Source organism: Capra hircus, chromosome 24 (assembly GCF_001704415.2).
Source record: "Capra hircus breed San Clemente chromosome 24, ASM170441v1, whole genome shotgun sequence".
NCBI classification, from domain to species: Eukaryota; Metazoa; Chordata; class Mammalia; order Artiodactyla; family Bovidae; genus Capra; species Capra hircus.
In genome coordinates this window covers 20,200,599-20,218,966 of record NC_030831.1, presented here as the reverse complement: position 1 = coordinate 20,218,966, position 18,368 = coordinate 20,200,599, and the positions used below count along the sequence as shown (strand labels likewise).

General features: G+C 39.4%; 1 protein-coding gene across 3 annotated transcripts in view; it reads left to right on the top strand.

Moving 5' to 3' along the window:
* KIAA1328 (KIAA1328 ortholog) overlaps positions 1 to 18,368 on the top strand; it is a 433,299-nt gene that overhangs the window by 343,300 nt on the left and 71,631 nt on the right. For all 3 annotated transcript variants that reach the window (XM_018039479.1, XM_018039481.1, XM_018039480.1), the window contains one exon: positions 3,296 to 3,477. In XM_018039479.1, coding sequence (XP_017894968.1) covers positions 3,296 to 3,477 — 182 coding nt within the window. The remainder of the gene's footprint in view (positions 1 to 3,295; positions 3,478 to 18,368) is intronic.

Below are 18,368 nucleotides of genomic sequence, written 5' to 3'. Positions count from 1 at the left end.
GCTTGACAAAGAAAGAGAGAGATTATAGTAATACAAAGGAGATTGTGAAAGTTTTTGCTTTATAATTACAAACGTATATGTATTTTGTAAGAAATTTAAGTATTCAGAAAAATATAAATTATAGAAATCTTTCCCTTGGTAACTCTATTTCTACTTCTCTGGTTTGTTATTTATCCATCCAGAACTTAAAAAAATATTTTTGTATATTTTTTTACAAAAATGAGATCACAGTATACCTTCTCTTATTGGAAATTGCTTTTTTCTAACTGTATACTATGTCATGAAGTTTATTCACAGTGGTGTAGAGAACTACTTCATTCTTTTTTTTTCATTTATTATTTTTTAATTGAGGTTTAGTTGATTTACAATATTGTATTAGTTCAGCTGTGTGACATAATGATTCAAAATTTTTATAGATTATGTTCATCTAAAAGTGAACTGAAGTGAAAGTCACTCAGTCATGTCCAAGTCTTTGCGACCCCATGGACTATACAGTGGACTATTCCATGAAATTCTCCAGGCCAGAATACTGGAACGGGTAGCCTTTCCCTTCTTCAGGGGATCTTCCCAACCCAGGGATCGAACCCAGGTCTCCTGCATTGCAGGCGGATTCTGAGCCACAAGGGAAACCCAAGTTATTTGTAAAATAGTGATTATATTCCCACCAACTTTCTCCCATTTGGTGGGTTGTCTTTTGTTTCTTGAGTGGTTTCTTTTGCTATACAAAAGCTTTTAAGTTTAATTGCTGTTGTTGTTTAGTCACTAAGTCATGTCTGACTCTTTTGCAACCCTGTGGACTGTAGCCCATCAGTCTCCTCTGTCCATGGGCAAGCAAGAATACTGGAGTGGGTTGCCATTTCCTTCTCCAGGGATAAGTTTAATTAGGTCCCACTTTCTTATTTTTGTTTTTATTTTCTTTGCTTAAGAGACAGATCCAAAAAAAATATTGCTACAGTTTAGGTCAAAGATCGTTCTGCCTGTTTTCTTCTCGGAGTTTTTGTATATAGAGTGAGAAATTTTTCTAATTCCACTGTTGTTTATGTAATTCTGTGGGGTAACTTCTTAAAAGTACAGTTGTAAGAGGGTAGGTGCACTTTTATCTTGTAGTGACAAATCACTCTGCAAAGGGTTATCCCAATTTGCAGTTTCTCGTGCCCATGCTTTCTCTGAGTAGTATTATAACTTTCCCACTTAAGGGAACACTTTTGGGATTTAGGTTTAGGTTTTGATTTTTAATGAAACATCCGGTCTTATTTGTAATCCTGGGAAAGTACAGAGAAGTTTGTGATAAAAAAAAAAAGAAGAAGAAGAAGATGACTGGCAGGCCGTAGTCACAGAGGGCGTGGGTCAAATGGTACCAAGAGTATGAGAGAAAGGTATGATTTTCTTTTGAGTTTTTTTTTATAATTCCATGTTTATTTTTGGCTGTGCTGGGTCTTCACTGCTGCACAGGCTTTTCTCTAGTTGTGACAAGCAGGCACTCCTGTCTGGTTGTGGCACACAGGTTGTGGCACACAGGGTTCTCATTGCAGTGGCTTCTCGTTGCAGAGCATAGGCTCAGGAGTTGTGGTGCTTGGGCTTAGTTGCTCCACAGCATGTGGAATCTTCCAGGATCAGAGATCAAACCTGTGTCTCCTGCATTGACAGGCAAATTCTTTACCACTGAACCACCAGGGAAGCCCCCTCTTCAGAGATGTTAATAGAAGAATAGTAGATGGGTAAATTTGGAAGTAAATGCAAATGAAAGAAGAAAATTTTTGTATAATCATCTTTATTTCAGAGAAATTAGAATCCAGGTTCCTAGGATGGGATTTGGAATAAAGGTACAGACAAACCTCTGTGTAAAATGGAAGGGAGGATTCTGTATTGGGAATGATCAACACTGGCTAGTATTGGGAGCGTGAGTGACCTGAGAATGTATGACTTGGGGGAATCCAGTAGTCTTGGTGATGTTAACTTTTCTGTAAGAACAAGTAGAGATGTAGTTGTTGAATTTGCCAGGATTTGGGACTTCTGGGTTGAGGTAAATTTATCTTACATTCACAATGATGTAGTTTTATTCTCCCTATCTTCCTGCCACATGAAAAGAAGTTTTATGAGCTAAGATACACGTCCATTGTCAGGTCAATAAGGAAAAGTGACCCTTGGGTTCTGGTAAAAAAAAATTTAAGCTCCTAAATTTAATACACTGCTTTATGCCCATATAAAACCATACTGTTAACAGTTTTAGTTTCTTCATACCACTCTGAACATACAGCTATATAATGTATTGACTTTTATTAATAAATTATGGTGTGAGCAAACATTACTAAAATTTCTGATCCACACAAAACAAACCCAGTGACTCTGACAGGTTTATGTGATTTGAATCCTGGACAAGGGCCTCATGGGATTCGTAATGGATCCAGTAATACTCCATCAACTTGTTCTAGTCTAGAGATTGCCTCTCTTTCTGAGAAGTTTAAATATTCTAGTTTTTAGAATATTACTCTTTGAATAAATTATTTTTCTTCATTTTAATTTTCACATTGTTTATGGTCATAGGCAAGACAAAACGAAAGTATCACGAGATTGTGGTGAGCTTCAGTTAGAAGGAAGGCACTGGTAGAATAGTAAGAGATGCACACCATTATAACGCTTCTCTCTAAAAAGTAAAATGTTCCAAGAGGAATTGTGCTAATGCTGGGAGCATATTTCACAGGAGAGAAAAATGTATGCATGTGTGTTTATTGTCACTAAAATTTCTTTTACTCCATATTTGCCTTGTTGACTTTATAATGAAATTATATGAGGACAGAGACCAGTTCTCTCACATGCATTATAGTACTATTCCTCATATACTCTGAGTACATAATAAATACCATAACAATCGAAAACGAGAAACACAAATGCATTTTGAAGCAAACTGGTGATATTTTAATCCCTTATGTTCATTTTTAGTACTCAGAAACATTTTAGTTATGCAAGTCTTGTTTTAGCACACTTTTTATTTCTACAGATACTCTGGTTCTCAGTCATGGTCTGTGGCTTTATTAGCAGTTTCATGAGTCTGACGCTTATTTCCCCAACTCCAAATATAAACTTTTGAGGATAAAAACCACAGCTCCAGAATTGTTTTGGCAGGACACAGAACAGGTCTTCAGTAAAATTTTTAAATTATATATCAATAAAAAAATAAGAAAAAGTTTCTACTGCCATGAATTTCATTTCAACTCATGCTGAATTTATATGCTTTTTTTGTGATCCATTCCCCCTTCTGTGCCCTCTATAGCTCATTCATGTTTATTCTTTTCAGTTTGTTGAAGTCAGAGTGTGATGACTGGACACTTGGAACATCACCGTCCAGCAAAAAGTGCCAGGGCTCCACTAACAGTGGAGCAAGTAGAAGGGATAAGAAGACAGTTGGGTTTCAGTCACAGATGAAAGATGATGCCCTGTGGACCAGTCAGAAGAAAGATGCATGTCGATCCCAAAGAGGTGAGCTCAGCGTCTGCAGTAGCAAAAGGGGAAGCTTTGGGGGCTAGGTTGCTAGTGGTTGCTAGCCATCAACTCCAGATGGTTTCCTGTAACCCTGGAGCAAGAGTTAAACATGTTACAAACCAACATGCACCTGCAAGGCCACAGGTAACACGTCTCCTGGATCAGTGAATTGCATCAACAGTTCTTTTAGAATACTCATGAGAAACTATCTAATGATAGTTTTTGCAAGCAGCTAACTGTAAGAATTATTCAGCAGTAAATATGGTCATCAGTTCAGTTCAGTCGCTCAGTCATGTCCGATTCTTTGCGACCCCATGAATCGCAGCATGCCAGGCCTCCCTGCCCATCACCAACTCCCAGAGCTTACTCAAACTCATGTCCATCGAGTTGGTGATGCCATCCAGCCATCTCATCCTCTGTCGTCCCCTTCTCCTGCCCCCAATCCCTCCCAGCATCAGGGTCTTTTCCAATGAGTCAACTCTTCACATGAGGTGGCCAAAGTATTGGAGTTTCAGCTTTAGCATGGTCATAGACACAAAATAATACTTAAAACGAATAAAGAGGACCAGAAATTGAACATAAATCTTTGCTAGGAAAGTAAACTCTAACAACTGCAATTAATCCTCAATTAACTGGAAATATGAGGAGGGTGGAAGAGAAGTCATTGTGGCTAAAACAGAACCTCGTAAGTATTGCCTAGCAGTCTTTGAAGTACCAATAATTCTTTCTATTTTATATGTGGTAGATATTTTAAGAGAAATCAGTTATAAATAACTATATGGAATATTAAGTGAAGCAGTTAAATTTAATTTCATATCCCAGTTGTTTCTGATGTGGCTTTTGGTTTAATCTCTCCTGGAATCATTAAAGGAAGGACTCTGGGACAGAATGGAACAAGTCTGAGCTTCATTGGTCAGAAGAAAGCAAAGGGCCCCAAAAGGTCTCAGAGCCCACTTCTGTTCACTCCTCTTTCCCAGACATCTTTCTTGCCTGTTCACAACCATTAACCTCGATTTCCTCCTTGTTTACCTCTTTTTACTGGGCTAGCTAGCACTGTCCACTGCTAGTGTTAACCAACCAATTTCTCATAATCTCTCAAGTCACTCTCACATCTATTTGAGAACTGGACAGTGCTTTATGAGATCTTCCTGGGGCTTCCCTGGTGGCTCAGATGGTAAAGAATCTACTTGCAATTTAGAAGACCCAGGTTCAATCCCTAGGTTGGGAAGATCCCCTGGAAAAGGAAATGGCAACCCACTCCTATCTTCTAGTCTGGAGAATTTCATGGACAGAAGAACTGCAGTCCATGGGGTTGCAAAGAGTCAGGCACCACTGAGCGAAAATACTTTACTTTTATGAGATCTTATAGGTATACTACTCTCTGCCTTTCCTCATCAACTGGCAGCTTTGTCACGTTTTTGATTTTAATTATAATTAATCTAGAAACCATTTAGTCCTCTCCCAGATAATTAAAAGAAGGTAATTGGTCCAAGTTTCAGAAGGGAGACTATCCACAATTTGAAAAAAGAGCAAAGGTACATTTCATTTGATATAGGACAAAAGTTCTGCAGACCTCTACTGTTTTAGGACAATTTAGAACAACTCTTGTCTTTTTAGACTTTGTTCCCAGAAACAGAAATGAAACTGAGGAGACTTTGTATCTGAGATGGAGTCTTGTCTACTTTGTCTATTAGTCGTCCTTCAGAGATGGGACATTCTTACTTTTGGCTTCTTCTGTTCTTAGTCACTGCACTTTGGAGAGTGGAGAACCAGTCAAAATCGCTGTGGCGGTTACACTGCAAGGCTCAACATAGTCTTCTGTTAAACTGACAACAAACTCGTGATGTGTGTCAGCACTGAAATAAAATAGCAATATGAGAAAAATTTAGTGTAATAGCAAAGGGACAAATAACTTGTGTTACTGGCTGAGACCATAGCAACATTAAAAAGCTGCAATTGAAAAGGCGCTTTGAGAAAGGTGTCATCAGGCCAGCCCTGCTATGGAGGTTAATCTCTCCCAGGCCCAGCTACAGAAGCCGGAAGTCTACAAAGGGCTTGTGCCATACCACCCCCCACCAAAAAAAAAATCAATTTCTAATTTGAAACAAAATCATTTTTGACTAACGGGATTCAGAACCCATTACTTTTTGCTGTGTAGTCTGCTGACATTTCAGCACTTTCTGTTGTGCACAATGAATCCTAATAGTCATTTTATAATGTTACTAGACCAATCAATTTAACCAAGAGAAAGCTGTTACGATTCTGCAGTTTTCCAGGCACAGTTCACTCATGGTTTTATTTTTTTCATTACTCTTTTTTTTCCTTCTCCCTTTTTTGAGGGGTCGTGGGGGAGGATTTATTGCATTATAGTGAGAAAAATAGAAAATTTTTCATCTTTTTAAAAGTGTTCTGCTTCAAGGTATTCACAGCAATTATTAACTTTTTCTTCTACTCGCAAGAAATGCTGTCTTGTATTTCCCTTCTTTTATTCTAATATGGAGAGAAAAGCAAAATGATGGTATAGCTGATCACTGAGGAGCTGAAGTTGCCCCTTGGAGCTGTTCTGCCCGTTGCAGGGCTGGTACACACAGATCACAGTACAGGGCAAGGTTATTGCACTGGCATTTGCAGTGAGAGACAGACTTTCCCAAGGTGTGCTGTAGCAGGATCAGACACCCCGTTTAGCATAAGGCCAATGACCTAACAGTAACTGCCTAAGTTATACTGCTTGGTTTAGCATCTCCTTAATTGCTTTCCCCCCTTTAGCATGTCTGAATTTTTAAACATGTTATTCTTCTGTTTCATATCCTTTGTTACTTTTGTTGTCCTTTAATCATTAAGTACTACATAGGACATTTACTGCAGGCCCATTAATCTTTATTATCAGTCTCTTACTCCCTTACCTCTTCTATCCGCCTCACCATTCTGTCAACTTTATTAATACCAAACACATTGAAAAAAAAAAAAAAGGCCTGATTCTTATCTCAAGAAATAACCTTGTGATTGTGAAAATACCAGTACAGTACAGTATTGTCAGAATTATGCTTGAGATGTAAATTGTTTTTCAATCAACAATGCTTGGAATGTTCTTAGTTGCCTTTATTGAGCTCTGTGGAACAAGGAGACTTACTAAGGAAAATCCAAACTTGAATCAAGAACTTTTAAGCTGGCAGAGGCCAACACAATATTGTAAAGCAATTATCTTCCACTTTAAAAAAAATGATAATTTAAGAAAAAGAACTTTTAAGCCAAAATCATAAATTTAAAAATACCCACTCTTCATTCTTCTTTTTTCCTCCCTACTGAGCAGTGTTTTTATTCTTTCCTAGCTTGCCTAGACCCTCTCCTTCCTGAACAATCACTGATTCTCATTCCTGAGTCAGGCTGGAAAGCCATCCCAATGCCAGTACTACATTTAGAGCTAGCTCCTGTTTGTTACTCTGTCATCAGTTTCTCACTCCCCTTAACACTTTGAGAGGGACTGAACGTAGAGCGACTGTGGTTTACATTCTGTATGTCCTCTAACTGATATGGATAAGAGGCTTATGGACGCTTCCTATTGGGAGAGACTGACTGGAGGAAACTGGGTCTTGTTCTAATGGGTCTTGTTCTAAATCTTTAATCCAATTTTCTGTTGATGGGCAGAGCTGTGTTCCCTCCCTGTTTGACCTGAGACCAAACTATGGTGGAGGTAATGAAGATAATGGCACCCTCCTTCAAAAAGTCCCGTGTACCCACTGCCTCAGTCGGTGCCCCTGACCCTGCAGCAGGCCACCACTGACCCATGCCTCCCCCAGAGACTCCTGGACACTCACAGGCAAGTCTCATTTAGTCTCTTATGGGGTCGCTGCTCCTTTCTGCTGGTCCTGCTGTGCACAAGGTTTTGTTTGTGCCCTCCAAGAGTCTGTTTCCCCAGTCCTGTGTAAGTTCTGTAATCAAATCCCACTGGCCTCCAAAGTCAAATTCCCTGGAGGTTCTCAGTCCCTTTGCCAGATCCCCAGGTTGAGAAATCTGTTGTGGGTCCTAGAACTTCCTTAATAGTACAAGAATTTCTTTGGCATAATTGTTCTGTAGTTTGTGGGTTGTCTGCTTGGTGGCTCTGTGGTGGGGTTAATGGCCATCTCCTCCAAGAGGGCTTATGCCACAGGCTGTGTGACCCAGGTAGCTGCACCCAGAGCCCCGTCCCTGCGGCAGGCCACTATTGACCCATACCTCCACAGGAGACACTCAGACTCAGTTCTGGCAGTTTGAAAAATCAGGAGAATACCAGAAAAACATCTACTTCTGCTTTATTGATTACACCAAACCCTTTAACTGTGTAGATCACAACCAACTGTGGAAAATTCTTCAAGAGATGGGAATACCAGCACACCTTACCTGCCTCCTGAGAAGTCGGTATGCAGGTCAAGAAGCAACAGTTAGAACCAGACATTAAACGATGGACTGGCTCAGAATTGGGAAAGGAGTACATCAAGGCTGTATTTTGTCACCCTGCTTATTTAACGTATATGTAGAGTACATCATGCGAAATTCTGGGCTGGATGAAGCACAAGCTGGAATCAAGATTGCCAGGAGGAATATCAGTATCCTCAGATATGCAGATGACAGACACCACCCTCATGGCAGAAAGTAAAGAGAAACTAAAGAGCCTGTTGATGAAGGTGAAAGAGGAGAGTGAAAAAGCTGGCTTAAAACTCAGCATTCAAACACCTAAGATCATGCTGTCCAGTCCCCTCACTTACTTCATGGCAAATAGATGGGAAACAATGGAAACAGTGACAGACTTTATCTTTGGCAGGCTCCAAAATCACTGCAGATGGTGACTGCAGCCGTGAAATTAGAAGATGCTTACTCCTTGGAGGAAAAGATGTGACAAACCTGTGCAACATGAAAAGATGCTCAGCATCGCTCGTTATCCGAGAAATGCAAGTCAAGACCACAATGAGGCACATTTCACACCAGTCAGAATGGCTGCGATCCACAAGTCTGCAAGCAATAAATGCTGGAGAGGGGGTGGAGAAAAGGGAACCCTCCTACACTGTTGGTGGGAATGCAAACTAGTACAGCCGCTATGGAGAACAGTGTGGAGATTCCTTAAAAAATTGCAAATAGAACTGCCTTATGACCCAGCAATCCCACTGCTGGGCATACACACCAGAATTGAAAGAGACACGTGTACCCCAATGTTCATCACAGCACTGTTTATAATAGCCAGGACATGAAAACAACCTAGATGTCCATCAGCAGATGAATGGATAAGAAAGCTGTGGTACATACACACAATGGAGTATTACTCAGCCATTAAAAAGAATACATTTGAATAAGTTCTAATGAGGTGGATGAAACTGGAGCCAATTATACAGAGTGAAGTAAGCCAGAAAGAAAAACACCAATACAGTATACTAACACATATATATGGAATTTAGAAAGATGGTAACGATAACCCTGTATGCGAGACAGCAAAAGAGACACAGATGTATAGAACGGACTTTTGGACTCTGTGGGAGAGGGAGAGGGTGGGATGATTTGGGAGAATGGCATTGAAACATGTATACTATCATGTAAAACGAATCGCCAGTCTATGTTCAATACAGGATACAGGATGCTTGGGGCTGGTGCACGGGGAAGATCCAGAGAGATGATATGGGGTGGGAGGTGGGAGGGGGGTTCAGGATTGGGAACCTGTACATGGATGTACACCCGTGGCTGATTCAGGTCAATGTATGGCAAAACCAATATAGTATTATAAAGCAAAATAAAGTAAAAATAAAAAAAAATTTTAAAGAAAGATACTTGCTCCTTGGAAGAAAAGATGTGACAAACCTGGATGACATATTTAAAATCAGAGACATTACTTTGCCAACAAAGGTCCATCTAGTCACAGCTATGGTTTTTCCAGTAGTCATGTACAGATGTGAGACTTGGACTATAAAGAAAGCTGAGTGCCAAAGAATCGATGCTTTTGAACTGTGGTGTTGGGAAAGACTCTTGAGAGGCCCTTGGACTGCAAGAAGATCCAACCAGTCCATCCTAAAGGAAATCAGTCTTGAATGTTTATTGGAAGGACTGATGCTGAGGCTGAAACTCCAATACTTTGACCACCTGATGCAAAGAACTGACTCCTTGGAAAAGACCCTGATGCTGGGAAAGATTTAAGGCAGGAAGAGAAGGGGACAACAGAGGATGAGATGGTTGGATGGCATCACTGACTCAATGGTCATGACTTTGAGCAAGCTCTGAGAGTTGATGATAGACAGGGAGGCCTGGTGTGCTACATTCCATGGGGTTGCAAAGAGTTGGACAGGACTGAGCAACTGAACTGAACTGAACCTAGAGTAAGTTGGATTTACCTGATGATATTGACCATGCCCTGCATTTTGTCTCTCAAGTTTTCTAGTTTACATAATATACAACAGCTGTCACTGGTTGAGACTCCCTGAGAGACTCCCAAACACAGTTTTCTTTTACTGGAAGTGAAGGAATAATCCCAAGTGAAGAATAATCTCTGAAGTTCCTAATTCTCCCTCTAAGTAAGCCCATGCTTGCAATGATCTGTGTTCTTTGCAATCCATGTTAGATTAATATAGAGGTCCTGATTTTAGAAAAATAAGCAAGTGGGATTATCTAAAGTACAGAAACAATTTCCATTTTGCCCCTAAGGAGCATTTATTTATGTTCCTTTTATTATTAGCATTATTATTATATGTCTAATCATTAGAAAGAATGCCATAATATCTTATTCCTGGTTCCCAATAGTCTGAGGTAACAGATTTGTTAAAACTTGATACTTTGATCATCAGAACACAGAAGACAAGCATACTGCAGAGCTATGAATAAACCTCACCACATATATTAAATCATCCTGCCTAGCCCACTCAGAAAAGAGATTCAATCGCAAGAGACCAACATTCAGAGATGAAGTTGCTATGTATTGAATAGTCTCTTAAGCCAGAGGCTCTACATTGCCTATTCTCTGCAATAGAAGTATCTCAAAATACTACATAATTTACTTACTTATCATGTATGTTTTGTGTCTTTTCCCAAGAGAATATAAGCACTCCTTATGTTCACCGTTGTTTCCACGTCTCCTTGAACGTTGCTTAACACATGGTAGTGCTCATAATGTATTTGTTTAATGAATTAATATATTACAGTTGACCCTTACAGGGTTGAGCTGCCAGAATCCCCTTACATGTGGAATCCTTTCAGTAGTAAATACTGCAATTCTACACAGTCTTTGGTTGATTGAATCTGTAAATGTGGAAGAACTGCCTGTACAGAGGGCCACCTCTAAGTTATACTTGGATTAACCCCCACGTTGTTCAAAGGTCAACTGTATATGTATTAGTTTTCTTTTCTGTGTCCTTGCCCTATTTTTCCACAACAAGGATGTAATCAATGAGATCTTTGACCTCAGTGCCTACAATGATTTAGTGGTTTAAGAAGTGTACATGCTGGTCCCTTCAAAGCCCTTATGTTGATTGATCGGTAATATCAGAGATGTCAGTGAAGCAGGGGTCTTAAAAAGCACTGCTTGAAAGCCGAGAATACTATGGGTTTTTCTTCCATTTCTTTTATTCTAATTGAGATTTAATTTTTATGCAATAAAATTGCATAGGACTGAAGAGTACGGTTTGATAAACCTTGACACTTCTATATACCCACATGGTTAAGAAATAGCGCATTTCCATTATTCATGAAAGCTTCCTTGTGTTCCTTTCCAGCCATTCCCCGTGAGCCCTCTCTCCTTGGTTTGCACGTGGCTGCCTTCTCAGTGTGTCCTCTCATGCCCTGTTTGCTGTGAATGTGCATCCTTGGTGTGTCTCCCTTTTCTTATAAGGACAGAGTCTTACTGGATTATGGCCCACCCATATAACTTCATTTGACCTTCATTACCTGTTTAAAAGGGCTTCTCTGGTGGCTCAGAGGGTAAAGAATCCATCTGCAATGTGGGAGACCTGGGTTCGATCCCTGGGTTGGGAAGATCCCCTGGAGGAGGGCATGGCAACCCACTCCAGTATTCTTGCCTGGAGAATCCCCATGGACAGAGGAGCTTGGCGAGCTACAGTCCATGGGGTCACAAAGAGTCAGACATGACTGAGAGACTAAGCACATAGCACATACCTCTTTAAAGGCCCTGTCTTCAAATATAGTCGCATTCTGAGCTGTACTGGGGCTTAGGACTTCTGCATTTAAATTGCTGAGAGCAGTGGGGTGGGGTGGGGCTGGAAGCACAATTCAGTCCATAACAGTTACTCTCTTTCCAGTCTTTTTATGCCTTTTACTTCTTATTTCACTGTACTCTCTAGGATTCTATTAACAATGTAAGATAAAATGGTAAAAGTGGACTTGATACCTTGTTCCCAGTGTCACAGGGAAGGCAGACTGTCCTTCACCATTAAGTATGATTTAAATGTAGGCTTTCTGTAAATGCCCTTTACCAGGTTAAGAAAGTTTCCTCCTCATTTGCTGAGAGCCTTTATGGTAATGAGTGTTGAATTTCATCGTCTTTTTTTTTCTGCACCTATTGAGATGATCTTGCGTTTTCTTCCTTATTCTTTTAACTTGATGAATTACACTGATTGGGAGATACTGGTGCATAACGTCCTTTTTTTTTTTGTAATGACCTTGTCAGGTTTTGGTATTAGAGTTACGCTAGCATCATGAATGAGTCAGGAGCATGTCAGCAAGATGGCAGCATAGGGACTTCCAGGAGCTTGTCCCTCCACAGAAACACTGAAAAACCTGGCACATACTGTCAGAACCCACATTACCAAAGCTCTGGAAAATGGTGAATGATTTATGGAAACCAAGCAAATGCTTAACTGGGAAAAAGGCCACTGAACCATGGTAGGAGAACTTTACAAAGTTTTAATTTATCCTCACCCTACTCCCCTCTACAGCGTAGCAGCAGTCTTATATATGACAGCCGAGTTCCAGGTGTGAGTACCTGGTCCCAGAGGAAGCAGACCTTATTCTCAAGGAGTTGTATTTTATCTGTTTCATCCTGTCTGTGGATTTCCCAAAGGGCTGATACATGGAGATCGCCTTTGTTTTTCCTACGTGTAAACTTTTTCAAGACAGAGAAGCAGCTGTATGTAGGACATTCCTTGAAAACATTGAAAGCCAAATGAAAACACCACTGCCACCTGGGGTAAAAAATAACAGTTGAGACAAACAATAGACAATTAAAAGCCAACACACCTAGATGAAATGGACACATTCCTAAAAATACACAAAGTACCAAAACTGACTTAAGAAATGTAAAACATCTGAATAAACCTGTTAGCAAATAGATTAAACCAGTAATCACAAAGCTCCCAACAAAAGCAAGCTCAAAATTGGATGGCTTCACTGCTGAATTGTATCAAATAGTAGAGAAGAATTAAGACAAATCTTTTTCAGACTCTTCCCAAAAATATAGCAGAGGAAGGGATACTTATTCACTCATTATGAGTGAATCATTTTATCAGCATTATTCTGAAAACAAAGTCAAAGACGTCACAAGAAAACTATAGACCAAAATCCATTGTGAATATGGATGAAAATATCCTCAACAATAGCAAACTGATTGCAGCAGCATATTAAAAGAATTATATATCATGATCAAATACGATTTAGCCCAGGAATTCATCATACAGGTGGTTTATCGTATTAAAAGTATTTTATAATAAAAATACCATATTAATAAAAATAAAAAATATGATCATGTTAACAGAGAAAAATCATTTGACAAAATCTGACACTCCATGATAAAAACAATAATAAAATAGGAGTAGAAGGAAACTTCTTCAACATAATGAGGGACATCTATGAAAAGCCCACAACTAATGTCGTATTCAGTCGTGAAAGACTTCCCTCTAGGATCAAGAACAAGGCAAATATTCCCACTTTTGCCACTTCTGTTCAACATGTTACTGGAAGTTTTCTATTTTTTAAGAAGGCATAGACAGAAAAATTAGGTAAGAAAAAGAAACAAAACATACTCAAATTAGAAAGGAAGAATTTAAACTGCATTAGCAGATGACATGGTTTTATATAGAGAATATCCTAGAGAATGCAAAAAGAAGAGAGAAAAAACTGCTGGAACTAATTGCACCAAAGCTGTTAGAGCTAATAAATGAATTTAACAGAGTTTCAGAATAGAATTTAGCACAAAAATCTGTTGTATTTGTATATACTAGTAATGAACTACTGAAAAGGAGTAAGAAAACAATTCCCTTTATAATAGCATCAAAACAATAAAATACCTAGCAATAAATTTAACCAAGATTGCAAGACTTGTACACTGAACAGTTGCAAGAGATCAAATTGCCAACATCCATTGGATCATAGAAAAAGCAAGGGAATTCCAGAAAAACATCTACTTCTGCTTTTTGACTATGCTAAAGCCTTTGACTGTGTGGATCACAACAAACTGAAAAATTCTTAAAGATATGGGAATACCAGACTACTTGAACTCTCTTGAGAAACCTGTATGCAGGTAAAGAAGCAACAGAATTGGACATGGAACAACAGACTGGTTCAAAGTTAGGAAAGGAGTACAACCAGGCTATGTATTGTCACCCTGTTTATACAGCTTATATGCAGAGTACAGCATACAAAATGCCAGACTAGATAAAGCTCAGCTGGAATCAAGATTGCCAGGATAAATATCAGCAACCTCAGATATACAGATGATACCACTCTAAAGGCAGAAAGAGAAGAGGAAGTAAAGAGCCTCTTGATGAAGGTGAAAGAAGAGAATGAAAAAGCTGGCTTAAAACTCAACATTTAAAACACTACAATCATGACATCTGGTCCCATCACTTCATGGCAAATTGAAGGGGAAACAGTGAAAGCAGTGACAGATTATATTTTCTTGGGCTCCAAAATTACTGCAGATGGTGACTGCAGCCATGAAGTTAAGACACTTGCTCCTTGGGAAAAAAGCTATGAAAAACCTGGACAGCCTATTAAAAAGCAAAGACATCACTTTTCCAACAAAGATCCAAATAGTCAAAGCTGTGCTTTTTCCAGTAGTCATGTACAGATATGAGAGTTGGACCATAAAGAAGGTTGAGTACCAATGAATTGATGCTTTTGAAGTGTGGTGCTGGTCAAGACTATTGAGAGTCCCTTGGACTGCAAGGAGATCAAACCAGTCGATCCTAAAGGAAATCAACCCTGAATATTCATTGGAAGGACTGGTGCTGAAGCTAGAGCTCCAATACTTTGCCCAGCTAGTGCAAAGAACCAACTTGTTGGAAAAGACCCTGATGCTGGGAAAGATTGTAGGCAAAAGGAGATGCAGGCAACAGAGGATAAGATAGTCAGATAGCATCACTGACTCAGTGGATATGAATCTGAGCAAACTCTGGGAGATAATGAAGGACAGGGGACTCTGGCATGCTGCAGCCCATGGGATCATAAAAAGCCAGACACGAGTTAGCGACTGAACAACAATAACAACAAATCAATGAATTTAGTTAAGTCTGTATATAAAGTTAATATACAGAAATCCCTTGCATTCCTATATACTAAAAATGAAAAATCAGAAAGAGAAAATAAGGAAGCAATCCTGTTCACCACTGCAACAAAAAGAATAAAATACCTTGGAATAAAACTACCTAAGGAGACAAAACACCTGTATGCAGAAAACTATAAGACACTGATCAATGAAATCAAGAATGACACAAATAGATAGAGAGACATACCATATTACTGGATTGGAAGAATCAATATTGTGGAAATGACTATGCTACCCAAAGCAATCTACAGATTCAGCACAATCCCTATCAAATTATCAATGGCATTTTTCTCAGAACTTGAACCAAAAAGTTTACAATTTGTATGGAAACACAAAAGACCCCAAATAGCCAAAGCCATCTTGAGAAAGAAAAACAGAGCTGGAGAAATCAATCTTCCTGATTTCAGACTGTATTACAAAGTACAGTCATCAAGACAGTATGGTACTAGCACAAAAGCAAAAGTATAGATCAAATGGAACAAGATAGAAATCCCAGAGATAAACCCACACACCTATGGGCACCTTATCTTAAATAAAGGAAACACAAATATACAATGCAGAAAAGACAACCTCTTCAATAAGTGCTGAGAAACTGGACAGCTATATGTAACAGAGTGAAATTAGAATACTTCCTAACATCATACACAAAAATAATCTCAAAATGGATTAAAGACCTAAATGTAAGGTCAGAAACTGTAAAACTTTTCTAGGATAAGTTAGGCAGTACACTCTTTGACATCAATTGCAGAAAGATCCTCTTTGACCCACCTCCCAAAGTAATGGAAATTTAAAAAAATAAGCAAATGGGGCCTAATTAAACTTAAAAGCTTTTGCACAGCAAAGAAAACTGTAAACAAGATGAAAAGGCAGCACTCAGAATGAGAGAAAATAATCGCAGATGAAGCAACTGACAAAGGATTAATTTCCAAAATATACAAGCCAGATCAATACCAGAAAAACAAGCAACCCAATCAAAAAATGGGCAGAAGACCCAAACAGACATTTCTCCAAAGAAGACATACATATGGCCAATAAATACATGAAAAGATGCTCAATATCGCTCATTATTAGAGAAATGCAAATAAAAATTGCAATGAGGTAGTAACTCCCACCAGTCAGAATGACCTTTTTTTTTTTTCCTCTTTATTTTTTATTAATTTTTTTTACTTTACAATTGTTTTGCCATACATTGACATGAATCCACCACGGGTGTACATGAGTTCCCAATCCTGAACCCCGCTCCCACCACCCTCCCCATATCATCTCTCTGGGTCATCCCAGCGCACCAGCCCCAAGCATCCTCTATCCTGTATCAAACCTAGACTGGTGATTCATTTCTTACATGATAGTATGCATGTTTCAATGCCGTTATCAAAATTCTACAAACTATAAATGCTGGAGAGGGTGTGGTGAAAAGGGAACTGTCTTGCACTGTTGGTGGAAATGTAAATTGATACAACCAATATGGAGAACAGTATGGAGATTACTTTTAAAAACTAGGAATAAAGCTACCGTATGACCCAGCAATCCCACTACTGGGCATATGCCCTGAGAAAACCATAATTGAAAAAGGCCCATGTACCCCAGTGTTCATTGAAGCACTATTTACAATAACCAGGACATGGAAGGAATCTAGATGTCCATCAACAGATGAATAGATAAAGAAGTTGAGGTATATCTATCTATATATATATACATATATATATATATATATATATATATATATATACAATAGAATGTTACTCAGCCATAAAAAAGAACAAATATGAGTCTGTTGAAATGAGGTGGGTGAACCAAAGGGAAAAACAAATATTGTATGTTAATCCATGTATATGGAATCTGGAAAAGTGGTGCTGATGAACATACTTCAGGACAGGAATAGAGATACAGGTGTAGAGGAGAGTCTTCTGAACACAGTGGGGGAAGGAGAGGGTGGGACAGGTCGAGAGAATAGCATTGACATTGTACACTGCCATGTGTGGAGTGGATGGGAAGCTGCTGTGTGGCACAGGGAGCTCAGCCAGCCTGGCACTCTATGATGCCCTAGAGGGGTGGAATTGGGGGAGGAGAGGTTCAAGAGGGAAGGGATATATGTATCTATACATACATATATGCTTATGGCTGATACATGTTGTGGTGCAGCAGAAACCAATACAGCATTGTGGAGAAATTACTCTCTGCTGCTGCTGCTGCTAAGTCACTTCAGTCGTGTCTGACTGTGCGACCCCATAGACGGCAGCCCACCAGGCTCCCCCGTCCCTGGGATTCTCCAGGCAAGAACACTGGAGTGGGTTGCCATTTCCTTCTCCAATGCAGGAAAGTGAAAAGTGAAAGGGAAGTCGCTCAGTCGTGTCCGACTCTTCGCGACCCCATGGACTGCAGCCTACCAGGCTCCTCTGCCCATGGGGTTTTCCAGGCAAGAGTACTGGAGTGGGTTGCCATTGCCTTCTCCGAATTACTCTCTAGTTTAAAAAAAAAAGAAAAAGAATATGTGATACATACATATAATGAAATATTACTCAGCCATAAAAAGGAATGCAGTTGTGTCATTTGCAGAAACATGGATTGACCTAGAGATTGTCATACAGAGTGATGTAAGTCAGAAAGAAAAAAATATTGTATAGTAATGTGTATATATATATATATATATATATATATATATATATAATCTAGAAAAATGATAAAGGTGATCTTATTTGCAAAGCAGAATTAGAGACACAGACATAGAGAACTAATGTATGGATACCAAGGGGGAAAAGAGATGGGTGGGATGAATTGGGAGATTGGAACTTACATATATACATTACTATGTGTAAAATAGATACCTAATGAGAACCTACTGTGCAGCACAGGGAACTCTACTCAGTGCTCGGTGGTGACCCAAGTGGGAAGGCAACCCAAAAGAGGCTATTTAGATAAGAAAAGTGAAAGTGTTTGTTGCTCGGTCATCTCCAACTCTTTGCAACCCCATAGACTGAACCCCATAGCCCACCAGGCATTTCTGTCCATGGAATTCTCCAGGCAAGAATACTGGAGTGGATAGCCATTCCTTTCTCCAAGGGATCTTTCCAACCCAGGGATTGAACCTGGGTCTCCTCCATTGCAGGCAGATTCTTTACCATCTGAGCCACCAAGGAAGCACCAAATATGTGTATACACATGGCTGATTCACTTTGCTGTACAGCAGAAACTGACACAGCAGGGTGGAACAACTGTACTCCAATAAAAAGAATAGTCAAGAAATCAAAAATTAAAATGTGCTGTGTGTTCAGTCACTCAGTCATTTCTAACTCTTTGCAATCCCATGGAGAGTAGCCCTCCAGGCTCCTCCAGGCAAGAATACTGGAGTGGGTTGCCATGCCCTCTTCCCAACCCAGGG